The 27,136-nt window shown below is 38.4% G+C and overlaps 2 protein-coding genes across 2 annotated transcripts in view; one reads left to right on the top strand and one right to left on the bottom strand.

Moving 5' to 3' along the window:
* Window positions 1-1,340, top strand: part of LOC140646967 (sodium-dependent neutral amino acid transporter B(0)AT3-like) — a 29,635-nt gene extending 28,295 nt beyond the window's left edge. Inside the window, exon 12 of the mRNA XM_072851332.1 lies at window positions 1,128-1,340. Within this exon, the coding sequence (XP_072707433.1) occupies window positions 1,128-1,340 (213 nt within the window). The remainder of the gene's footprint in view (window positions 1-1,127) is intronic.
* Window positions 1,341-7,782: 6,442 nt separating this feature from the next.
* The window catches only part of TERT (telomerase reverse transcriptase), a 34,796-nt gene continuing 15,442 nt past the window's right edge, over window positions 7,783-27,136 (bottom strand). Inside the window, exons 6-16 of the mRNA XM_072851331.1 lie at window positions 26,120-26,281; window positions 25,654-25,749; window positions 23,531-23,616; window positions 20,661-20,774; window positions 18,847-18,918; window positions 16,771-16,956; window positions 15,189-15,315; window positions 14,801-14,862; window positions 12,916-13,040; window positions 12,424-12,561; window positions 7,783-7,886 (exon numbers count right to left, since the gene is read on the bottom strand). Coding sequence (XP_072707432.1) covers window positions 7,783-7,886; window positions 12,424-12,561; window positions 12,916-13,040; window positions 14,801-14,862; window positions 15,189-15,315; window positions 16,771-16,956; window positions 18,847-18,918; window positions 20,661-20,774; window positions 23,531-23,616; window positions 25,654-25,749; window positions 26,120-26,281 — 1,272 coding nt within the window. The remainder of the gene's footprint in view (window positions 7,887-12,423; window positions 12,562-12,915; window positions 13,041-14,800; window positions 14,863-15,188; window positions 15,316-16,770; window positions 16,957-18,846; window positions 18,919-20,660; window positions 20,775-23,530; window positions 23,617-25,653; window positions 25,750-26,119; window positions 26,282-27,136) is intronic.

The following is a 27,136-nucleotide window of genomic DNA, read 5'->3' as shown; positions in this document are numbered from 1 at the left end:
TCTACTGCTTACCGACATAATGCAGCCTGAAGTAATGCAATGCTCAGAATGAGAAGGCTCCAGTATGCACACAGGTTACGAGGTTACACATACTGAAATGCTTTCCTGTTAACACGCCCTCTTCTTGAGAAGACCCACATATGCCATGCTCCATATTTCTTTCAGATGTGCGTAATGCAGAGAACTGTTGAAGTAAAATGTCTCACAGACTCCAAACCTACAGCGGGTTCAGAGGTGGAACAAATGCATGAGCGGAACTTTAGAGCTGCGTAACAGATGCTGGGGATGAAAACATTTCTCAGTGAGAATTACTAATAGCAGTAGGGCCCTGATCAATATATGAATATGTATCTTTGACAGGCAGACAGGAGAAAGGCAGTGGTCCAAGAACAGTGTTGGCTAATTCAGCACCCAAGAGGTGTTGATGCTGAGAACATTTGATCTGGATGGCACTGGCTCACGTCAGTTGCAGTTTCTTGGATACTTCTCAAATACATGCTGCATAGGGGTTTGAAGATCAATTCTGGCCTTAAACTGCACAAGGATTGCAGTCACCCTCACAGAAAGGCATCGACCTTCATAGTATAAATATACACATGGACTGGTACCTCAAGGAAAAGCTCTTTGTTCCCAACAGTACATACACCAGCAGTGTATCCTCCAAACACCATTATGTATCTATCATCCCAAAATAAAACTCATAGCCATGGACTTGCAGAAATTGCATCATCATCATTCCCTCCAAATCTCTCAAGTAAATCTTTCCTGTTTGGCAAAGATCATGCTTGGTAATTGCTGAAACCAGGTAAGCTTTGAGTACTTACAAGAATAATCAGAACTTAACCAAGGGAGGGTGAAAGTTTGATAACTCTTTGGGCAACCCCTGCATCCCTAGGAGTATCTCACACTTCCAGCTATAAATCTTGGAAGCTATAAAATATTTACAGCCATCTTTAGACCCACGAGAAGGGTATACAGAGGGCATGGCCACTGAATGGTATTGTAGAGCAAGAGTAAAACTTTTGCTATCCTTACTATAACAGCATAGGAAAATGCATATGGAAATAGTAGTGAAATGTGATGGCACCTACCAATTATTTCTTTTGTTTGCTTTTTTATCTCTACAGGAAGACTTCCCTATGAAAGAGGAGAGAGTCTATCCACCTTGGGTACTGGCCATTTGTGTGCTGCTAGCTGTCCTTCCTTGTGTGTTTGTACCTCTGGTAGCACTCTTCCATCTGATCAAACAAATGCGCAGAAGCAAGGACCCAAGCTTTGTACCACCAGAAGTGTTTTCATGTCAGGGGGCTAATAGCAACTTTTCTCATCCAAAAGAATAAATACCCATTGCATCTGTCTGTAAGCAAAAATAAGACAGCCTTTGTTAGACATGATTAGCTGTAGTATGGTATCATCCAACCAACCTGGTTTATGCGGTTCATATGCTTACAGCCAATCACTAGCACTCTATAAACAGAGGTGCTGCGTCTCCTTTATTTTCAACCAATTCCACAACAGTTATATGAATCTTGTCCCTCCTACAGCCTGTCCTGAATCCTACATACCGACCAAGTACCAGCCCCATTGCTTTAACTCTTTTCATGCGTTACCAGCTTCATGTCTCTCTCCAGCCAGACTTCAAACTTGGAAAGCCTGCTAGTTATTGCACGTATCCTCTGTCTTCCTTCACTTCTCTTCTAAATAAACAGTCTGTTCCTGAGGATCAGCAACATAAAAATTGAAACACAAGCACCTACAGTTTCATTCACAGTTTCATTCATTCACATGACCCCCCCTCTGAGAGATGTAGAATGGAAGCTCTTGAAGAGCAAGGACTCCTCTTGCCCACTACACTCTACTTTTTGCAAATCCCTATGTGCATTTAAATAGCAGTTATTTTATGATTCTTTCATATTCCCAAGCATTGCAAAGAGCAAAAATAAAACATCAGCAGTTAAAAGAATGTACATTAAGTAAATCTTGAGTAATTAATTTTGCACAAATCTCTTACCTTAGCAGATTCCAGAATTTACGGTAGCGGAAAATAGCGTGAAAACAGATGTCCCCAGTTTTTCCCCTTAATTTCTCATACTAAACACAGTAACTGAATACTGTAATAAAAGTGCAGATGTATGGAAGCCTCTCAGTGAGCTGCAACCTTACATGACATGACAATGAAGTTAGTCTTTACTTAAAAACACGTTTTCCTGTACTTGCCTGCAGATCCTGGCCACTCTGCAGTGACGGGAGATGAGGATTCCTTTTGCCGAGATACTTCAGCAACCAGCAGCCTCTGAAAAAATATAGGGAAAGTATGTGAGGATAAGGTATGACAAAGCCTTTAGGCTGAGTAATTAAGAGAGTCAAGGAAAGGAGAGGAAGATTAAGGAAAATGGAGGCAATTTCAGTATTTAGCCTGGTGATAGGCTGCGCACTAGTAGGGCTTCATAATGGGTAACAGGTTTGGCCACACAGTGAAGATGAATGAGACCAACTCAAACTCTGCAGAGGAAAGGCAGTTACCTGACTCCCTGAAAGGGGCACAGGGGAAACTGCAAGCCTGGGAGAGAGGAGGGAATGATTTTTATCTTGCTGCTTAAGGAAAGAGCAGGGTAAAGAGAGAGATTATTTTTTTTTTTAGATTTTCCTTTTTTAGATTTAGTATTCCCCTCACACAGCTGCTGCTGCAACCTCCTATCCTGCAACTAGCCTGGACAGTAAGACTCTCCTGGAGCAGCGATGGTACTAGGAACAGCGGCATCCAGTCTGCCACACTGGATCCACTGGAGGATCAAAAGCACACCATGCCTCTGCCTGCTGGAAGGAAATGCACAGGTAAACCACCTGTGTGCATAGCAGTTGCCAGGCCAGAGCCTCCTGGCCCTTCTGCTATGAGGAATGAGTAGTATCACCCGCAAAACAGTTAAGTGCCTGGGCTCCACATGTTTGTGTTTGAGAGCCATGGACTTGGCCAATGGTCTGCGTGATGATGTCCAGCAACTCCCCATGGTAGCCTGCCAACAGCCCCAGCCCTTCAAGTCAATAGAGGGGCAGGTACCCCAGCATGGAAACAGCTTCTGTGAGCAGAAACCTCAGAAGTCACAAAGGTACAAGCAAACTTCTTGATGTTCTGCAGCTGTGCACTGTAAAGGCTGTTGACAATGACACAGATTTCCATTACCACTCTGCCTGTTGCAAATTAAATTTGAAAGGTTATGAGTAAAAAACGCTTCCATAAAGAATGAATAATCAAAAAACCCCAATATAATTGCAATTTTGAGCATATATTCATATAAAAGCTGTAAATACATAAACAAGAATTTTTAATTAACTAAAGTGTACACTCTATATTCATGTCTCTGACTACAGATAGCTAGATGTTTGTTAAAATCATATATGCAGAGTATATGCAGCAGGTTTAAGTATTTGGTCAGAGGTCTGTTCTTAAAGAAAAACACATCCAACTAATACAGGCACAAGCTGAGAAAAGAATTAAACTACATATACAAGACTTTCAAGTCTATAAATCTATCTCAAGTCACTGTCACGGCACTCACAGACTTCTTGACTTTTGAGCTGCCCCTTCCCATTCACCAGAAGGGAGACTTCGTGGGTCGCTGGACACGCAGTTCAGCCTGGGACGGGACTCAGTGGAAGAAAATTTTCAGCACCAGTAACTACAACTCACAGCAGGGAAATACAATAGCTGAAGTTACTGTTTAGCCGAAGTAGAAAATTTGTTGAGCAACTCCCACAGGAACATTGCTTTTCTGTTCTCAGTGCACTTCTGATGTGACCTCTACTAAAACTCCTGTGCCAGAACTGTAGCCTTATTCCAGTAAAATTAGTGCTACAATCTTCCCCTTCCTATTCATATGAAGCATAGCATCTTACAGGCACTATTTTCTCTTGAAAAGCATGACTGACTTTGTTACTTGAGTAAGCATGTGCATGCAAACATGAAACTGAATCTGTGTCGAAGTCTTAACATAGTAAGCACTTTCTACTTCCGCTCACTCTCCTCCCAATTTTTGCTCTGCATATCCCATCAGATCTTCTTTGCTATAATACTCTGCTGTGTACTCATACCGTTCTGACACACAAGACTTTTCTGGAATTGTCTAGACTGTTAAGAACAGCCTGGATTCTTTGGGGTAAATCTGTAAAGGACACAGACACAGGCATGGTGATGTTCCGCCTTAAGCAGAATCCACAGCCATAAGACAAGGAGCTCAATTACCTATTAAAGGAAAAAGCCTCAGAAGGAGCATTGCAACAGCACTATAAATAAGGAAGCATCCAAATTATCATAAAACAATAAATAGAGAAAAGCTGCAGAGAGAAAAGTATATTCCTTCTGGAACACAGGCAGTTCCTTACATTGCAAAATTTGATACCTACCTCAAATTGAGACTCACAGTCCATAATCCCCTCCCAAAAGGAAGCAGTGGGGAGAAGGATGTGTTTGATAGACGCATGCAGATGCTACGATTTCCTCTAGAGGGGCTTCTGTCCAATTCCTCCCTTCCAGCCCTGCACAGAAACACTAAAAAACGATTTTCAGCCCTATCACTCTTCTTCCCCATATAAAGCCTCCAGGGCTGACTTGCACAGTGGTTTGCAACACTTGCAACATAGGTTGCACAGTGCAGTTACACTGAGTGGCTTGGCTCTCAAACTCTCTACTTACCTTCTCCTAAATACTGAGACAATCTTTATCTTCCCCCAACCCTCAAATCTTTTGCAATTTTCCCAGCTTTCCCATGATTGCTGAAAATCCACATTACAGGTTCAGAATGCTCCTAAGCTAATACTTTTAATATTTCCAGTTATTCAATGCACCCAAATGTTTCCGGTCAGCAGTTGCTGTTTGACGTACTACTTTGCTACCAATTAAGTAGAAAATCTTTTGCCACCATAATATATTGCACTATTTCTTTTAGAACAATTTCTTACAGAAGTAGGTTTATGAAATATTTCTACTTTCCCAACAGTATAAAAACCTCATTTTAGAGCATTAAATCTATGCCACTGCTATGGTTAATCTATTCCTTACACATATGCTCACAGCATTTTTTTTCCAATTGTCATAAACCGCAGCAGCAAGTAAGTACAAGTTTCCAGTACAGACTGCCAGCTCTTCTTTAAATTTCAAAATTCTCCATTTGCTAAAACACATACTAGTTTCAAGCCTTATTTTCACTTGCCTTCTTGAATGGAAGATATTTTTAAATGAAATAGTCTTCTCTTGCGATTTCTGCATTGTATTTGCATCTGTTTAAAAATAGCCTTCAGAAACAGCAGTTACAAGCGTTACACTTTATGCATTTTTACAAAATTACACCTTCAACTGAGACCAGATGGGCAGTTTTTATTGTCACAGTATCCACTGTGATACAGCGCAGAAATGGGTTAATCCAACCATCAATGAAGTTTACATTCTCGGCATTCTCCATGTTTGAGCATCCTGTGGAAGCCACATAAAGAAACAATGATGCTGGAAACAGGACCTGTTGTTCTGAGCCTTAAGGTGGAAACAGCTCCATCCTTTTCTATAAGGGAGCTTGCTGACAGACATTAAAAACTGCTGTCTTTAACATTAAAACACACAAAGTAAAACAAGGTATGTCTCAGCACACATGGAAAAGTCTAAGTTCAAAGGCTTAGAAGCAAATCTATCCATAACTACCATGTTCTTGGATGGGAGCAGAGAGGTTTTCTTCTAGTCCTCCCAAGCCCACCTATCTGCAATGCTTTCTGAAACACCGACCAGTTCAGCACAGTTCTTGCTCCAGTTTTCTACCCCAGTTATCCAGGACACCCTTTTGATCACCCTGGAAGCTTGAAGCTTGGGAAGCTTGCCTTGGGACAGCTGTTCACTGCAGAAAGGCTCCCTGCTCTTCCCAGGGGCCCATCCTCCCCATATGGATTTGTGCTGTAGGACCCTGGCTCATGAGGTACCCTTTCAGGCTGCCCAACCCCTATTCCAGACCATTCTTTCAAAACAGGCGTGTTCGTTGGCTCTCAGGAAATGATGGGGCTCCTCTGCCTCATCCTTCTCTGAAGGTTCATGCAGAACACCAGGACGAAGTAAGCATGCATTCATCCCTACTGCTGCCCACCAGCACAGCCTTCTTCAACATGACAAACAAAACACACAGGGCCTGTACAGTAAGTGGTAAAGAGTCAAAATTTGTATCTCCCACAACTACTACAGCAGGAGAGGGGAAGAGAAGCAGGTAGGAAGGGATGCACAGCTGAAGAAAGTCTGGGTAAGGAGTGAACAGCCACAGGGAGGAACAGCTCCAGCTGAAGAGTAGGAAGTTCTCCAAGTGCTCAAGTCTCATCCCTGCCAAGGCCCTCGTTGGAGCATCTCGCTGCCTCTTCCTGCCATGTGATCTGATAAAATAAAGCTTCCTGCACTGTCAGGCCTCTCTTACGTGACAGTGTCCATGTTGGTGTTTCCCCACACCAGTATCACCACAGAACATTGAGGGGGATGGGGGTTTGTAAATGTTTGAGCTGCTGGCTGGGGAGCAACTGAGCTGTTCTTCATCTGTTCTCTACTCAAGTAGGAGCAATTGTTCTATGGCTTTTTTTTAATTTTATTTGTAACTGTGCCACTTTATAGAAAAAAAACAACTGTATGAATGACACTACGTTTGACAGTTTGAACTGAGCTGTGCTATTAATGGACACACTGCAATACTGCAAATTGGCTTCTAGGAGCTGTGTTACTGATCTCTGTGTGGTGGTGGTCTGTCATGCTTTGAAAACATCTACTGAGTAACATTGCTTACGCTGTGTTTCACTCCAGCAAGATGTCCTCCATCCACTTTGATAAAACCTCCCAGCAACTGCTATTTAGCCTATAACACAGACAGAAAAATCCTAATAAAATAGCCCTACATTAGACCAATGCAAATTCAACACACAAGCCTGGAAGAGGAAAAAAAACACATGGGCAGGTTTATCGGAGCAGCCACAGGGCAAAATTCAGCCCTGCACCACACGCAAGCACCAGGGCTAGACAGTACCCTCAATAACATGATAGAGCCAAAGCTAAGCCTAAATAAAGAACAGGAAATGCAGACAGAAGAGTCATCTACTCAGTATATTATTTAATCAAGAACTTTTGTTTTGTAGGTATAAATGCACCACCATCGTTCTATATCACCAAGTGTTCAAAACATATAAAACATACATTAAATATACCAGCTTTGGCACTGAAATTTTGGCATATATTAGTTGCACTCTCCAAAGCATAAAATCTCTAACTTGCATATCTTGCTAGGTAGTGCCATGACATGCATTTGCCCTGCGCAAGTTACTGTCTTTCAGGACATAACCCAGCTGGGTGGGATGTTGAAGATTACTATAAAATGAAGGTATTGGAGACAAGCACGCGTTATTGCAATTAACCAGACAATTTATTATAAAATAGTCTGCAACACAGAGAAGCAAAGAACATGCTGAAGAAACAACATGCTGAAACAAGAAAGCAGATCTATTTGTACAGAACATAGTTTAATGATGTCTTCATCAAGAAGATGGGAATTACTGAAGGAAACCAAGTCAATTACTTCAAATAGCCTGTGAACTTACAGGCAAACGCAAACAAGAAGGTATTAACAAAATTGTCTGCTCTTTTTAAGTCCTTGTGTGGTATCTGAGAAACAAACATGGAAATCTTCTGAGTAAAGTTTCTTTTGGTCCACTCTACCAAAATAAACTACAGAGAGAAGTCATCTAAAGAGAAATTATGAAATAAACCTCAGCCAGTTAGTCCAGGATAGCTTTGAAATCTTGACTAAGAGATGGTTCTGTCACCGTCTTCAGTAGTGCCATAGTATCCTTTGGGATCTTCCTGAATAGCTGCATCTTACCTATCAAAATATCAGAAACAATTCATTACTACTGCAAGTAACTAACAATTCTGTTTAAGGGAAAATGCTAATGAAGTAGTAAAATCAGTACTAGCTGAATCCAATTAAAAGTTGGAACACCTGGAATATGGGGATAAAACAGCTATAATAAAATATGCTACTATTCTTCCACCCTTAAATCAGGCTAATAAATAAAAAGGTTAAAAATCTTATGTTAAAATATTAACAAACTAAGAAAACCAAGGAGCAAACTCCTCCTACTATGTCCTTGTAACATTTCTCTGTTTGGATTTGAGAATTTTAAAATTTTTTGAAAAGTGTAAGTCCATTTATTCAATAACTATATCTGCCAAAAAAGGCCTTCTGTCAAAGCATAGTTACTTTGAAAGATCCTATTTTAAGCAATGCTAGGGACAAAGGACATGTCCTTATCTGGTTGCTAATATTTACCTACAGCAGGAAGGTATTCCCAGACTGTTCCTTTTCTCCTCTACTTTCAGATATAACATCAAAGTAGCCTATTCTTGGAACTGACACATACAAAAAGATTTTTTTAAAAAATGAAATCACGTGGAAAACGCACCTTTTGTTATAACACTGCCAACAGCAATTCTCTCTGCTGTGTTTCCTTGTAAGAGAAGAGAGGCTAACTGGAAAGCCACTCTTAAGATAGAAAATTCTGGAGACTAAACGAGGCTCTTCAATCAGGAATGAAATTTTTATAAGAGGACGTAACAGTTTTGAAACACAGGTCATTGAGTCTATCATCAACAGAATTATAGATAATAAAAAGGACTTTTTAAGGATTAGGAAGAACATGTAAAATCCTAGCAACAGTTTAAGTCTGTTACCTAAACAGAGTTGGCAAAATTGTCAATGGTGCAGAAAGGCAGAAGTGCTCAATAAACATTTGTTCTGTATTTGGAAAGGAGACAGACGATGTATTTATATCTTATCATGATAAGGAAAGACTCTTGCTCCTTTGCCCACTAGTAATAATAGGAGGGCTGTTAAACAGCAACTATGTTTTAAATACTTAACTCTGAAGAATGACAACAACTTGCACTGACAAGCCCCTGATGTTGATATTTAACAGGTTTTGGAATAGTGGGAAGAACCTCCTCCCCAAAACCTATGAGGTTACAATCGATTCCCATGGAGAGTAATGGAAAGGCATGTGCAGGGACACAAGAAAAAAAATCAAGTTTATATCAATTCCTGTCAACAACATGATCTTACAGGGGTAATAGGTTTTATACAGCCGCTACAAACTCCAAAATGACAACAAAAAGTGTAGTTGTTAAGTCAGCACAGGTGCTATTACCAGCCTTGGTTATCTCTGTGCTACAGATCGCTGTGCCATATAGAGATACTGAGCTAACTTTACAGGAACACACTTGAGAACCAGTGACTTCCCTGTCACAGCTACTCTGACATCCACACTTGCTACCTGATTTCCAGAAGTAAGACAGAACTTCAAATACAGTGTTTAAAATTAGCCCCAGTATCTCCACATAATGCTCAGCTCTGTGGTAACCTTCTCTACAGCATGATGTTCTGATTATAATAACATTACCCAAGAAAGAGTCTGATGCAGGCCAAACAAAACTAACTTATAAGACTGAATAAAAAACTATCTATCATTGTCTCTTTAAATGGATTTTAGTGAGTTCCTGCAGGATCAGGAGACTTAGTATCTTACTAAATTTGGAAGAATACACAAATATAAACATCACGTACAATCAGGTGACTGAAAAATAGCCTTTTCTATGATCAGACGTCTCGGAGACATGGAGATAATGATGCACGTTCACACCAAGGGTATGCATATAACTTATCAGTAGAGATCACAAGATGTCTTTGTACAGCCTTACAGTACCAGCACACTAATGCCTCACCTTCCCTCCTGCTCAGCCCCTAGGCTGTGCATCTGGTGCCTTCTCAGCTCCTTTTCAAAAACAGTTTGAAATGATTTTTAAAGCCTCAACCAATTCTTAAAGGAAGGAGAAAGGCAGGTGGGAAGCAAATATACATGCAGTCAAAGCACCTCTCAAAATTACAGTCACTGGTAAGTATTCAAGTTGCACGACAAGATAATCCCAAACAGCTACCCTCCTGCCAAATTACCTAGTCGATGTTTTGGTGGCTTTCCATAAAAAACAGCAACTACAAAAGTGCTCCACCAACTATTGTTATCAACCTTGCAGCACAGGTGGAACAAGGCTAGTGGAAGTACAGGTAAGATTTCAGAGGGCTATAAGAAAATGGAGATCTCTCAGAGATGGCATTCAAGTTACTTGGGCTCCACTGATCTGCTGACCAATCACAGCAAAAGCTTCCATCTGAAAAGTTTCACAGTAAAAACAAATCACAGCCTGCTAATTGTTTAGGCAGCTGTTAAACAAAAATCTCTGAACCCTTGATCTTTCAGCAGTGCACTTGAAGTCTCAGATATGTCCAAAAGAAACTGGGCCTTGTAGATAAAGAGAGGGAGTTGTCTTTTTACAGTTGTCTTTTTACATCCATCACATTATGGATGTGAAGAACAGATTCTGCCTCAGAGAAGGTAAGATTTATGAAAGAATACCTGGAAATTACTCTTTTCAAGAGAACATCACCACTAATTTTCTGCTTGCCTTTGGAGTTTTCCTGCTCCACCCCCACAATACTCAGCAAGTACAACATCAATAGTTCTCCTCAGGAATTTAGGAAGCAAGGTTATTCCATTTCTGCAAGGGCAATTCTCACTGCCAGAGAAGCCAACTGATAGATGGTCAGCTTTCCCTTCTTAGGTTAGAAACTGTGCATACAGAGTTAGGCCTGGACCACACGCAAGTTTTGGGTCAGTATTGTGGTTAGGCAAGGGGCTGTACGGGTACAGCAGAAGGAACCTAACTACAATCATTATTCAAACTAGGAAAATTCCACCTCTATTTTCCAGACCATTTTCCCTGGTATCTGTGGTGGTGTGATTTTGTAGACAGCAGAGACCACTTTTATGGCAGATGCACACACCCATGGAAGATGAGATTCTGCTGAACAATAAAGCTGCCTGGGGCTGCACCTCCACCCTGAACGTACTGTCAGATTCAACAGCAGAGCATGCACAGAGAAGGATGGGGGAGCTTTGGCTTGGATTGTGGTCTGCCAGTCAAAGATCCCAAGAGCAAAAGCTTCAGCATTATAGATGAAAACCTCAGATGTGCTCTATCTGGATCTTAGAGAAGTGACACAGCTCCCAGAGAAGCTATTATCCTACTGGGCATGACTACTGCCTTCTCTGCTCAGTTCTTCAGTTTCTGTCCTCTCCAAGTGAAGCAAGCAGCCATCTCTTCCCTTCCCGGAGGCAGGCCTACTTCCCCTGGTACTTCTAGAAGGGCTGAACAGAACTGGCTTCTCAGCAGCAGTGATCAGACATGGTGCCTCTGGTTTTGGTGTCAGTGAGTAACTCAGAGAAGGAGCTTCTATGGGAGAGGCTGCTGGAGTTCTGCTCCATACAGAAAGTCCATAGCTGTTAGGAATGTGCCTCGTGCAATCCCAACTATCAGTTTGTTTCCTGTAAATGTTTAAGTGTCTTCTTTGATACATTCACCCTGCACCACCAAAAACTCAGACTGTTTGCACTCAGGCATTGCTGCAAGACTTTGATATGGGAAGGAAATGCTTACTTCCAAAAGCAGAACTGCTCTCTTTCTGGGGCACTGAGCCTCAGCACAGGTATCAAGGGAAGCTTGTAATACGTTTCAAAATGAATAGGGGTTATTCTGGAACCAGACTGAAGAATTTCTCGGTATTGTATAATAAAACCGCCCAAGTAATGACTCATTCAGAGTGAGAATTACAGAGTCAGAGTTGAGAGTCTGGCCTTCACTGCAGCTAAATTCAACAGTACTGACTGCTTCAGAAAAACCTACTGCTGTTCACTTTTAACATCTTAGAACTGAAAAGTCTATTATTTCTGTGGCTGGCCTGGGGACAACTGGTCAAAGAGAGAGCTCCCCAGAGGCCAGGTACGCAGACAGCTTCTTTCGCTGAGTAGAAGAGTCAGAGATTTGCCAGCACCACTCAACTCTATTACAATACAGCATATGCAGCGCAGCAAGTGCTTCTGTTTCAAAGTGACCCCAGTGACACTTTTTTTGGTAAGAGTTTACATTGCAGGAGAACTTTAGTTGCCAGTTAATCTACATTTTTAAAAATAGAAGACTGAGCATTCATATTTCATTTAGTTAAACCTGCTGAGAATGCTTATTTGATTAACCCAATCTTATTAAGCCTTCTGACCTGTACAAACTTATTGAGTGCCAAGTATCAATAGCTGTCCCTTAAGAACAAGGCTCTAGAACATGCAGTGCTGAAAAACATACCATTTTAGTTTGCCTACTTATACTTAGTAAATGTGATTAAAATCAGAAAGCTCATTAATGTACATTTTAGAACAACACTTTATGATAAGAAGAGTTGAAAAAATCCATTAGATTCCAAGTTTTATTACAAATAACCATATTTCAAAGTGTAAAAATAATCGAATACTTACAGATTTTTAGGGGCTTAAGCAGGCATTTGTAAACAACTTTGTGGTTTGCCAGTTTGACAGTGAAGGCATGGTAGCAGAGCCATTCTGCTGCCTCAGAAGGGAACACGCCAGATGCACCTTTGTTACCTAAAGCAATCCCTAGAGACAGAACAGGAAAATAATGCTCATCATTTTCAGTGACATTAAGAAGTATGTCTGACCTCTCCTCTCTATAAAATCACTCCAAGATTTTTTAGTAAAAACCTATGTAGTCAATGAAGTCTCCTATGTCAGTGGAGGACTAAAAACTAAAACCTGAGACATTTTAGTATCTTCAGGAAATTGAGTTTAAAAAAAAAGTGCACTGTGATTCCTATCATGCACTCATATTTTTCATTCTTGATCTTTATCTCAAGATGACATGATCTGACTGCACATTCAAAACAGATTATTTGTCTAAAAAAAAAACCCCAAACCCAAACATGCTACTTCATTGCCATTAACATACTATACCTGCGTTTTTTGCTTTCAGGATAGCATAGCAGCATGATGCAGTCTCAGAGATGATCCTTAGGAAGAAATAAGGATTGTTTCTAACTTGCTGGTTGAATGGAAGTTGGAGAACACAGGCGTGGAACCTGTTCACAAAACCAGCCTATTTAATCACAAGTCATTTGCAATTTCAAGTGAAACTATGATTACACACCTGAGGCACTATACAACATTTAAAAGCACCCAACAGTCTTTAGCTATATCAACACTGTTAGCATACAACACCTCTCCTATATATACACATCCCTGGAGTGTCAGACACATATCACGTTTGTTTGTAAATTCTGTGCTAAAAGGAGATCTTGAAGCCATCTGCCTTGGTAACAGAATACTCTTCTGAGGACAACGACTATCTTATGTGCAGGGAAAGTTAAACTACACATCCTCACCCATTCCATATCACAGACCATGCAGCCAGAGAACACCCACATGAGAGAGTACGAGAGGAAGAAAAAACAAAAACAAAACACAACCCCACAACAAATTTGGTTGTTCAGGAAAACAGACCTCCAAATGACGTAGTGTTCCACAGACCAGGATCCGCACTCTTTTGTCTATTTGGAAGCCAATTCTATGGAAATTACTTGTATTGTATGCTCCCTTACACCTCTGTTTGGACATATTTTAAAACTGCTGGCTCTTTTTTCTTTTTTTTTTCTTCAGACTCTGACATTATAATGCTGCTTATGCTGAGTATAGTCAACAATTACAATGCTTATTTTTAATTACTCAACAATGTATATACTTGTTTATTAAATTAACCCAGCATAAGCGTAATCACTTCAAGAAATTCTGAAATTTTAAAATATTTAAAGGATAAACATAATTACCACACTGCATCACTGAGCTCTGACTGAATTAACCTGACATGCTGTTAGCCTGGTGGACAGTTTTTTAAAGGTACTCTAGCATAAAGACCTTTGTTAGAGTGTTACCATAAAAGCAAACAGAAGTAACTAAGTAATAATGTCCAACATCAGAGAAAAAATGTAAGTCACTCACAACACAAAGTCTAAGAGTTTGACACATCAGTCCTGTACTAGACAAGTCCAGTTACACTTCTTGGACACAAGAATGATACAAGGTGAATATGGACCAAGCTGAATTTAAGAACAAAACTAAAATGTCACTTCCTAACAAGTATAAGCCTAGCAAAAGAGCAACACCTGATTTCTGTAAAGAGGAAAGCATCTCTTATACCTTCTTTGCGTTGAAACAATAAATGAACAATTACTTGGTGCTGCCAATCATTCAATGTTTTCAAGGCACAGAGATTAGTATTTTCTCCCAACCTGCTTATCAGTTTTGATTTCTTTCCCTTTATACTTGTTTAAAACATTCACTTCCTCTGCTGGTCAAGAACAGCTCACAAAAACCAACCAGGTGTTACCAGCTAAGGAGCAATTAAGTCATTATCAGCAGCTAAGAAACTGCAATTAACTTGGTAGAATGAAACCTCACTTAAGGCAAAGTTATACAGGTCAAAGTTCTATATAATTTTAATAGATACAAAGTTCTAAATATAAACTGGTTAATGAGTGATAAGGTTTCTCATCATCCTCCTGCAGCAAAACAGACTGCTTTTCTTGAGGTCAGCTGTCAATATCCACCGAAAATGAAAATCCATTTAGTGAAGTGTCACTTAAACACACACATCAATATAATCCTATATCCTGAATCTAACAATATTACGTAAGAACAGTGTTGAAACAAGAATAACGTGACTTACTACTGACATTTATCACTTCACATTTTTATGGCATACTTTTTCCTAATCCGTAGCTCCTCCATGTGTCAAGAAAGAATAATGAAATACTCAGACTCACTGCAGAAGACAGTGACCTACCTGTAAGCCTGAAGTAAAAATATCTTGTAGATGTTAATGAAAACTGTTCTAAGGCTGTTGATCTAGAACAGAACAGAAACAGAGCTATAGGAAGATTTTAGTGTCACGATATGATTTTTTCAAGTTCAATAGCACAAGATGATTTAGAGATCTAGAGAAAAAAACATTTGATGCTAAAATTCAAAGATTTCTATTATGTACCTAAGTAACAATATTTTGAAGGTTGAAATTCTGGAAGGTGCTGAGACCCCACATTTTAGTTGATGTCGACATTTCCAAGTTATGTGTATGACCTCTAAAAATCAACTCTTATGTTAGAACTCAAAGCAGTTTTAATGCTCTTATCACTAATCACAATATTTCCAAACATCCATTTCCATATTCCCACCTGTAAATCAAGAAATAAACAATGGCATTTCAGTTTGAGGACTGTAATTAATTTGTATTTCATGTTTTTCCCAGCTGTTCTACTTGAATTGAAGGAAAGACTTGATCTGATAGAAGTACAGGTATAACTAGAAAAAAAAAAAAAGAAAGTAGTTAAACAAACTCCACGGGCTAACAGACTAAATTAAATTCTGTAATGTAAGCCTCATTTAACTTCTCATGTTACAGAGATTGCCTGCTAATCAATGAGACAGTAGGTAAAAGATGACTATAACTAAATTAAATTTAGAAACAGACTGGACATTGTGGCATTAAGGCTATTAGCTAAGGAACGACTTCAATACCTCAGGGCTGAGTAATTCACCCTGCTAAAAAAACCAAACCAATAATCTTAAACACAAACTGGATGTATTTCTAAAACATATTGTCTAGCCAGACCATTATTAATGACTCCAGTGACAACCAGGTTATACTCTGTGATCCATGCAATGCAGGAGCTTAGGCTGGAAGCCACCTCAGTTCACCCTGGTGTTCCAGTTACTTAAGTGAAGCTTATCAAAAGCAAGGCGGCCCTTGTAACAAACACCCTCAGCATTTGGATTAGTGTCTCCCAGACCAGTAGCACCAATGCCTTCATCAACATAAACTGTTTCTTTTAGAAATACAGCTAATGAATAAGTCTCTTTGGCTGTTGATTTTAGTCCTCTGTTGTTACAGAAAATCATGTCATATAAATTCATTTCCTAAACTGACCAAGCTTTTCTGTTTTGGAAGACTACTGAAGAACTTCACCACACTGGTGATGGAAAACCTCCTAATTTCCCACTTAAATTTATGCATGGGCTGCGTATACTCAATATGGTTAATATCACAGCAATATTATCCTTCAGTTTAAACAGTTCTTTCTTGTTAATCTTTAACAAATGTCTAATGCCATCTCTAGGAGTCCATGTAAAGGGTCTACAGAGCTTTTCAGTAGGATACATTGTCCCATCCTGAGTTCTATGCCACTTCAGACTGCTTTGTATATACAGCCAAGGTTGCTAGTTTAAAGAGAGGTTACTTCTCCCCTACACTACCATCTGAAGTGTACCAGAGAGAACACCTCCGATGTTGAACGGATTACTAGTCCCTCAAGTCTATACAATATTAATCCTAATCTGTAGTTCATGTAATACTTACTGCTTCTTCTAGGAAGGTACAAAAAATTAATTTCAGAACAATAAATGTAGTTACATGGTATCAGGTACAATACAGTCCATAATGGTGAAAGAAGCTGAACTGAGGTGATTGAATAAACTTTCTCAGAACTATGTAGCCACCATACGGTATCTGACTTCTGGTCACTAGTGACCTGTGTCACATTCAATGGTGTTAATGGTATGTACGTTCCACCAGGATGGAATGAACAAAATAGCAGGCCGCACAGCAGAATAAAATGTTTAAATTACAGTATCAGAAACAGAATTGTAAAATCTGTTTTGCAGTTAATTCAACTACACCATTCACAAGACACCCTTGTGCTTCTCACACTGTGTACTATATACTGTAAAGCTGACACTGGAGTATACAACTCTATTTACCTGGAGTAATCGCAGTAAACCTCAAGCGTCTGTATATCTAATAACAAACCACACCACGGGATCAAACGACAATCTGGCAGCTGTTTAAATTTGGAACATCCTGGGATATCATCAACAGGAAAATTCACGACTGTCTTATTGGGGTTTATTAAAAAGCCATACTCAGGAATACCTGTTGCTAGAGTCCTAAAACAGATATAAACAGTTAGCCTAACTCCCCCTGCAAAAGCAAACAAAAAACTGCACCATGCTGCAAGACACATATGATCTTGCATAAAAGGACAGAAACCAAAGAATAAAGGGAACCACGGCCAACTCTTTAGGTTAAGGAACACAGCTAGAAATAAACCAAACTGAAGATATTAGAGGTAAATACATAAAATAAATAAATAAACTTAAGGATATGAGGACAATGGAGAAAAACTTTCACAAATTAATGCAAATTAAGAATTTAAGCCATGAAACATTTGAGACAGGCTGCAAAAACCACACTCACAGAAACCATTGAGATCAAAATCACTGGAAAAAGACAGATGAAGAGTTATTGTTTTTGAAAGTTAACGAAAACAAGGAGAATCCACATAACGGGAACCTCATTTATCTGACTAAAAGCTTTGAACTTTCTCCACAAAGTTTTCCCTAAGGATGTTTTCATTGCCAGAATGCCTGCTGATCACCTACTACACATTGGATCAGTGGTGTCATCTCATGGACAAGCAGCAGTTTGTCTTACTTGGCAATGTATTCATGTGCAGGCTTCATTCTTTTAAAGGGTGAGAGGAAGAGGTGGGCTGTTCTTCTTGGGGAGTAATAGTTATAACACTGTCTCCTCAAAATTAATTTCTTGAGTCCCCCAGTTCTAATACTACATTAGAAAAAACTGTTATGACGCCATTTGTGGCAAAGAGTTCATAGGATCTGTAAGCACTTCTGGAAAACTTGCACAGAAGAGGCTAGCTACTTGTCCACAGAACATCAACACAGCTGATGCAGAAGCTGATATAGAACAAAGACGTCGATAACTTCAAAGGGCAAGTAGGACAATATCTGCTATGCTACTGCAAGTAACACTATACTGAAAAGATGTTATACAGATTAATAGCTTGAGGCATCCCCCGCCCCTTAGTCTGACTTATCATTTCCAGAACTGTAAATCCGCACATCCCTAGAAATTTCATTCTGTTCTGATAAGGAAATGAGGACAAATGAAGTCTTCAAAGTACACTATCCACTATTTAGTACAATTTATGTACTATTTAGTATTTCAAACTGTACTTAACTGATTTCCCCATCACCTTTCAGGCTCACAACAGAGCTGCATCTTTCTGACTATTGAAAAGCATGATGCAACTGACTGCATTGCAGATGCTAAGCTTTTCTTCAAGACCTCTCCTTTGGATCCTTAAAACTGGCTTGGCATCAGCAGAACTCTTCTTGGACACTGACTGTACATTCATATCCACGGTAAGCAGGAACCCCTTTTGGGGTCCAATTTTAAAAAAAAGGTAGTTCTGAAGCACTAAAGAATTACTGTTTGAAAACTTCTGTGTGAGCTGCATGCTGCCATGCTATCAGTATCTTCAAATACTCACCCCAGAATATTAATGACCAGAAAATTCTTAGCAATACTGGATCAGAGAAAAGTTGCATTCTTTCCCTGGGAATAGAAGGTAGCAGCATACCCGCCCGATAAAAACATTTTAGGCATGTAACTAAGACATCTTAAAAATTTGAGGGAAAATGGTCTTAAAAGACAACTGTCAGCTGCTTTGGTTAGTGTGCACTACTAATTGCTGCTAGAACCTCCATCCAGGTCAGTAGCTAGGTCCCTAATTTAAACTTCAGCAGGAATCCCCCACCATCTGAGCTGCAACAGATTGTTAACCGGCCATCAAGAATGTAGCTATTAGGATTCTTCCCAGGCACAGGCTACCAGCAAGGACTCCAAAACAGCCCTTGATTATTAACCCATAAAACAAATATACCTATATGTACAAGCATGTATAAAGATGAAAAAGAATGACCTAAAAGGTGTTCATGCTTATTACTTTGAAGACTATGTCTTTAATAGCATACCTTAGAAAAATTCTTGCCTGCATTAAATGTGGCGTAACCAGCAAAAAGTCGTCAATGAGACGTATTAGGACTCTGTAATCAAGAAGAAACTGATGTTAGATTTTTTTTATATGTAATCCTTTCAAATTTTTTGTTATACTCTTCAGAGCAACAACGTGCCCATTTTAATTCACGAGAAGGTAGAGGCAAATATGATCTCCAAATCGAGTCTCGAAGAAATTCTCAGTTCTGCTTCTTTCCTAAAAATAAATGAAAAAAATAAAAATAAGAAAGCAAAGGGGCTGGCTACATGAAACATGACAGGAATTTACAGCACACAAACTACTCCACAGTAGCTTCTTGGATGCAGGGTTTTACACTTTTCCAAGGGAGAATTTGCAGTATCTTAATCCACAAGACAAGGAAAGGAGGTGTAATACCAGGTACACAAGCAGATACCAGACTCTTGATGTGTATCTTCGTTTACCATGTAATAACTTGTTTGTGAAGCTATAACTTGAATGTAAAACAGACTATCGTCTACCACTGTAAAGGCTGGAATTTTCTTTTTCAACAGAATTCAGGCCCCAAGCATGCCCATATTTTTCTGGTAAAGCCTAGTAGATCATAGAGAGGAAGCTCTGGAGATGATCTTGTCCAGTCTCCTCTTCAAAGCAGGAGTATTGCCATCACTATGATCAGATCAGCTGCACCTTTGCCTAGCCAAGTCAATAGCCAGGTTATTTTTTTGACTTAAAGGCCAAATGAAACTATCAAAATCATTCAACAGACACCTAAGTAACATTCTAAAAATCTATATAAAAACATCTGCTACATTAAAGAGTGCATTCTTCTGAATCAGTTTCATAGTTTCAGTATGTAGAAACAACATCCTTTGAAAGCAAAAGATAGCTGTTTAGACTCATATCATCACAGCATCCTAAAGCCTATGAGAAGAACTCTACTACTTGTGTAGGGAACTGTTTAAAATTCTGAGACTTTCCATTACCCAGTGAGCCTCCCAAGAACAGACATCAGACAGATGCACTTATCTGGAGTACTCCTACACACTTCTTAGTTTCTCTTTTCTTTCTTAGGACGGAATTCACAGCAATGGAGGGAGATGTGTGAACATCTAAAGACCCTAATCTGGGATTCAGCTGGGGATCAGTTCATATGGAGGTAAAAGGGACCTCGAAGTTTTTCCAGATAATAAAGAAGCAGAGCTTTTATCAGGCTAGCTTTCTGTTGGGCTCCTAAGAAGCAAGCACGAGCAGGGCACAAAGACTTAGAAGATGTACCAAGAGCCACACAGGGCTTCAAACAAGAACCAACATGCCTTGTAAAAAATCTGCAATAAAGCTGTGACCTTGATAAAATGTTAAGATTTACAGACTGTGAATTGGAAAACCCTCAGGCAGAAGCCTGGAGTATCAGAAAGCCTGTAACAAACATCCCAACTTGTTTGAGGACAAAAGACCACAGATGTTGTGGAAATGAGTGTGGGAGAACCATAAACTTCTTAGATGTACAAGAAGAGCTTGTCAGACTCTTTACAGCATCCCTAAATACTGTGCTTTTTGTAAGAACAAGTCTCCTACCCACAGATTTGGGAAAGCTTCTTTTCAGCACTTTTCTTCCCAACCTTACGACAACGAGGGAAATTCCCCCACAAAACAACCACAGTGGCACTGAAGCTGCAGAGATGTGTGCAGCACACTCCTAATGGAGAGTTGGAAATCCTTGAAATTCAAAATTAAACTTCAGAGAAAATGTCTAACATATACTATATATTATGCATTACTATAACAGAGCACAGAACAAAGCATCCCTACCCATCCTGCTGTACTCCACAGAGCAATTTGTTTTCCATGTCTCCATAGCATAAGCTGCAAAGTAAGGTTGACAAAATGGAGCCCTGTGGAATTCCACAGCACTGTAAGTAATACCTAGTAAAGAATAAAACAACAACAACAAAATTTTTAAAATATCAAAACATGCAACAAGATGATTGCAATAGCCATTAAACATCTACTTATTTTTTTCAAGTATAACTTATATGTTTCAATAAGAAATATGCTACATGCTTGCTAGTTAGCCTTAAATTTGTTTGTTCTTTCCTCTAAGAATCTAAATATGGCTCCAGAAGATTTAAGTTAAACAGTGAAAAAAACCACTAATACACATATTCCTTTCTTATTAACAAACTCCAGTAGACAACTGTCATTAAATGAAAGAAATTTTATAACTGATCTCAAACCACAATGCCTCCTTCCTCCTTCAGCTGCAGAGCCACCCTTCATTTAAGCTTTGCAATTCTTTATGTTACATCTTACATAGCTTCATCAAAACGAGTTACTTGTACAAGAAACAAAATGCACTGGACATATCTTTCAAACTATAATGTATTTATTTGTTATTATTATCCAAACAGCTCCTAGCAGGTCCCCACTAAAAATCCACAGGCTGAAGCTCATACTGTACATCTACATCAGGAATTACATTCAGGTGGATTTTGAGATGGAACACTTCCAACTTTTCTCAGAAACAGCAGACATCCACATTAAATTCAAATATAAATGTTCACCACTATCAAATCGTGCTAAGTTTTCTGAGAAAAAGCTCTTTTAGCAGCACAAGTCAGAGTAAAAATGTTTAACTGTGAAATAATTTATATGAATAATTTAAATGGAAGTGTTTATTCTTTGTTTATACTTGCACAGCATGATCTGGCCAAGGAAAATATTTTCTTGGGGTTTTGGTTTTTTTGGGGGGTTTGTTGGTGGGGTTTTTTTGTGGGGCCAAATAAATATCACTTTAATTTTAGGGAAAATACTGATGGCTTGGCCCAACAGAGCATGTGATCTGGTTTTATACATCCCAGCTATACTGTAAATCACATTTATTTCCTCATTTAACTGCTCAGGCATGAAGCTATCTTACTTTAATTAGGAAAAACCACTACATCCTGTGAATTGCTAACCCTTATTATTTGTAATTATACTCAACCCCCCCACCCCCACTTGAAAAGTTCACTGAAGTTGCCAGTTGTCATTTTGCAAAAGAGTAAATCTTGATTTGTTTCTCATGGCTTCCAAGAATTCATATAGACATAGCCAGGGGGAGGGTCATTAATTCTTCCCCTATCCTGTTACTTGTATAAAGCCAGTATGACCGCACATAGTAATACTAATGCATCACATCTAGATATGCTACTGTAGACAGAGTTCCCAATATCTTGTGGACTTTTCTATGATGGCAGCAACAGAATGAGTATGCCTCACAAAACCCAAGGCAATTATTTTCACAACACTCCTTTATATTGAAATAGTAAGATATTATAATGTCCTTTTTACCATTACTACATGAACGGCTTAGTGAAACTGAAGAGAATGAAATTATGCAACTGGACACCAGAGCCACATACTACATTCTAGCAGTGATCTTACCTATGTTTTGAGTCATCTGCAAATTCTGCTAGCAGTAATTTTACATTTTTCCAGACTTTTGATAAGTGTATCAAATGGTATTAAAAGATTCCTTCTAGGTCCCCAGCTCAACAACCAGCATTTTTCTCAAAACATCAAGTGAATGTTGACTAACTGTGATGGCTTTTTGAGAACCATCAGTTAAAGAGTGTATTCATTTACTAAACTTATTTGCAGTTTGGGGGTTTTTTTGAACAAATGAGAATGAGCTACTTAAAAAGGGCAAAGTCATTGCAGGACAAACAATATTGGTTTAGCCAAGCTATGACTGAATTTAAATAAGTGTGAAGTTGGCTTTGTCAGGATGTGCTTTCTTTAAAACCATTAAACTTTTATTAAACATACTGATGTCAGTTAGTCCTTATTAACGGCATGCCACATCAGCATTCTCATGATCCTGCCAAAGGGAACGTAAGCATCACTGCTAGAAAAACCTATAAATGCTCTTCTATTTGCATCCTTGAAAGCTTTTGTCCCCCTCCCACAATCCCGGGAGATTAAGTATTCTAAAATAAAGGTATTTTTTCACGAGCAAGAAGCTATTCATTCTGATATACCTCACTCTGAATTTACAAAGATCATGTAAGTACTTGCTTTCTGGACATGGTACACATTTGCCACCTAGAGGCAAAACGTAAATACCAGATCAGTAACTCTAGCAACACACAAAGAAATCTGTATTACTGCCCTCTATCATATCTGATTCCTAATTTTGGAGTTGCCAGTAGTTTTAATTCCTATTGTTATTGCCTTTTAATTTTATTGTAACTTGCCAAATAGAAAGGCCATGCAGAAAAGGTTTAATTTTGCACTAGAGGGAAATGACTAACAAGGCTTTTGCATGATTGCTTGGATGTTACCTTGCTTTTGTTCACCACTATGGATCCCAACATTTTAAAGTATTTTTCTTTCAAACTACATCTGCAGTTTTACATTAAGAAGGTTACATATTTATAGAATAATGCATTCTGCATATAGTTAACATCATCCAAGTGGGAAAGAGAAATTTTATTCAACTATGAATTTTATTCCAAACTCTTCATGCTTTTATGGAGCTTAAACTGATAAGCAGATTTCAAATTAACATGAAATAAAAATCTTTACAAAACAGCTATCAAAAATCCCAAGCCAATTAAAAGTATCCTGCTTAACATAAAAAAACAACCAACCAAAAAAACCAAACACACCATACAAAGAAAAACTAACTCCTTTTTTACCTGCTCCCAATCTCCAGGATGTTGTTATGTATCATTTGAAGAAAAAAAGTAAACAGGCTGGAACTTGTCTCATTAAAAGTTAAGCTCTAGAAATGGGACAAAACAAAACAAGATTTGTACTTTAGAAATGTACTGAAACTAAAAATACTGTATAAACTTAAAAGATGCAGAGAAAACTTTATGAAAAGTTAGACTGTAGTAGTTCAAACCCCTAAGGTAAGAAAAAACCCACCTAAAATCAAGATCTGAATATACACACTAAAAACCTGCTCACATCCAACAAGTGAATGGTGCAGTTCTTTTTTTGTTTTGCTTTAGGAGAAAAGCAGTTTTGATTACTGTTACATGGGAAAATAGTCAAATAACATCTAAAACCACTTTTTAAAGTGCTGGTATATTATATTGGATTATTACAATGTATGAGACCTCGCTCTTTTGGCCACTTTCTATCCTGCAGGACAATTTCTGTAACTGTCATGTTCTTTACAATTCCCCAAGTACAGATACACTCACTTGCCAGTTCTGCTGCCAAACACATTCTTTGCCACATATTACTAACAATTCCATGTGTCACTGTCCACCCAATATTTATAAAGCTTTTTGTGTTAAAAATTGTGTAAGAAAAAATTCATTTAGAACAGTTTAAATCCCTTTAACAATGGCTTCATGAGAACTAAAGCAAAATTGTTTCCTATTTGCATAGATTAGACACCAGACAAATGCACCCACCTTTTCGATAGAGCCATGTGAGATCATGGTTATTTGTACTGAAAAGCTAAAGTGATGCACCTGTGGTACAGACACCCAGGCTGATATGGTACTTTGCTCAGAATACTTTTTTAAGTAATGACATACACACACAGAAAGTGTTTTCAAATGTAAAATATTTTGAAATAGAATGCTGCTGTTCATGTAATATCTAGCACCATTATGTAAATCAGATGTCCACTGGAAAAAAAAAACACAAAACAAAACCTACATACACATCACCACAGATCCAGACAGTTTTCATTTTCATCCATGTATTCATTAGGCTCTTTGCACTTTGTAGGATCCTGGAATTGTGCACCACCCACACTGTATATTCTACTCCTATGTCCATAGATATACAAGATCATTTTACTTGTATGTTAGAAGCATAGATTACCCTACGTCAAAATTTTTCACTGGCAAGTTTAGAAAAAAAAAAATAAAGAGGAAGTAGCCTGTGAGAAAATACCTGTCTGGTCATCTGATGCTCGGGAATCCTGTAGGTTGTTATCATGGAACACCATGATGCCAAGCAATAAAACGTATTAAGAAACTGATTGAGCATATCATCTACTTCTATGTCTTTCTCTGTCATGCTCCTTGCACAGAAGGAAGTCTTGAGAACAAACATTTGGAATTAGTACAGTTCTCGGAAGCACAAGAATTAAAACAACAGAAGGATGCTTGCTTCTTGTAACAAAGTGTCAGTTGGAGTAAATTTAAAATACATATCATTTTTAACCATACTTTAATTCACTGAAAGTGAGAAATCTCTTTAAACAAAAAATACAAGAGTTAATCTTGTTTTGTGCTGTATTTTAACTCTTCTAAAGAGGAGTTCATTCTTATCAAACTTGGCAGGTAATCATTAAAATAAGCTTTTTTTTTTTTTTAAGTAATTATTCTATTCCATGCAGTTTGCTATTCAAGATGCCATATCTATTTCCTTAGCTACTTAGCTCAGAATACATTTTGCTCATTCTTACTTCTGTACATTTTGGAGATAGCAAGTGTTGAAGCCCTTCTTTACCAGATAGTTAATTTCTCACTTGAGAACTGTTGCAACAAACAATGGAATTAGGAAAGGAAAAAGAAAACACTGGTTAAAATGAAAGTTTGAGACAATGAGAAAATGTGGGAAAAATCTAGGACATTTTGTCAGATTTCTTGCCTGGTGCACTCCTTCCACTGAATACTGAAAGCCTGTTATAAACATCAAAGAGATGACAAAAATCTTTCTACAGAAGGTGCTGGGTAACTAGAAGAGAGGTGGTGTCACCACATAATACGTACATTAAATTAAAAAACCCAATCTTCCTCCAATTCTTCTGTAGCTTTCTTTTTCAGTTGAAAACAAGCCTCCTAATATTTACCTGTTCAACTATTATTGCATTTTGCAATGAGGCATTCTCCTGAAGCTGGGACACAAACTGCTTCATGTCTGGCATAAAATCCTTGAAAGTAGAAACCTGTATATTGAGTGTAAAGAAATAATGACAAAAGCAATAGAAAATTCAGTACCAGACTCTTTTATTCAGTGAAGGTCAAAGGGCCAGCCTTATTGCATTATTTTAATCCAACAATGCTGCTATTGTTAAAATGAAATATCTCCCTCACACATCTCTATTTCCACAACACATTTATCTTTATTCTTACTAACATTGAGTAAAAAGTGTAAAAAGAAGCTTTGCTACCTCTGGAAAATATCCAACACTATTAAAAAAGGGTTTATGAAGCAATTGCTTAGTTCAAATTGTGACTAAGAAAGCTATAAACCAAAATATTCCTTGGACGGAAATATATCTATAGCAGCAAACAGAAGAAATCAGCAAGTCATACATGTCTCCTATAGAACCTCCTGGCTTTTCCGCTTGTGGTAATCATAATCACAGCATAGCGCCGTATGCAGTACACAGTTCTTTTCTCAGGGTTTAGGATCCGTGAAATCACTTCCACAAGTTTATTGTGAGGAATGGTATCATAAGCCCTGGACACATCAGCCTGAAATACAAGAAATATCTTCCATTATGTATTCATCAGTATCACTGTAAACGCTGTGGTAGTATGAAAAAAGTATTGTTATAATACGTAAACAAGGCTGAAGTATAAATCACATAGGAGTGAAATTATTGCACCATTCAATCCAAATCTTTGACAAAACAAAAACTCATTTGCTTATCTGCAAAACCTTTCCTCACTCAATGAGTTTTCCCTTATAAGGGATAACCAAAACATTAGTTTTAGCACAATTCTTGTTATTAACAGAGGATAGCATATGCAACCTTAAATCTAACACTGAACCTTCAATCATTTAACTAAAGTTTACTGGTGATATTTTTATATGTTTAAATATTTTAAGAAACCTTCCTCTCCATATGATCGTGGAGGTGACATCTTAGGCTTTTGGAAAGCTGCAAACACAGATGTTTTACCTTTCCTAAACCTCATACTGCAATCTTACCTCTGCTTTTACTTGTCATAGTCAAAATTCAAAACCTTCTCAAGAAGCAACAATCTTAGGAGAACTATGTCAATGACATGATTCTTTGGCTTGAAAGGTAACGAGACAATCACTGAAAGTAATTTCAAGACAGGACAACAATTGACATATGAGAGCACAGGAGAGGAGCCCCACCACAATATATATAAATCTGTGTAATTTACATACAACTGTATAAATTGCCCCAATTCAAAGCTATGAATTGAGCTCAAACAAAAAAGGTTGCCTGCTAGACATAACTGAAAAACAAAAGTATTAAGAAGAAACTCCTTCAAACAGTAGGATGTGACAAGCACTCACTTTTTTCAAGTGGGAGAAGAAACTTGCTGGGGGGGACACTAGAGTTCAAGTGTTCA

Source organism: Ciconia boyciana, chromosome 2 (genome assembly GCF_034638445.1).
Source record: "Ciconia boyciana chromosome 2, ASM3463844v1, whole genome shotgun sequence".
NCBI lineage: Eukaryota > Metazoa > Chordata > Aves > Ciconiiformes > Ciconiidae > Ciconia > Ciconia boyciana.
This window is presented reverse-complemented; position numbering and strand designations above follow the sequence as displayed.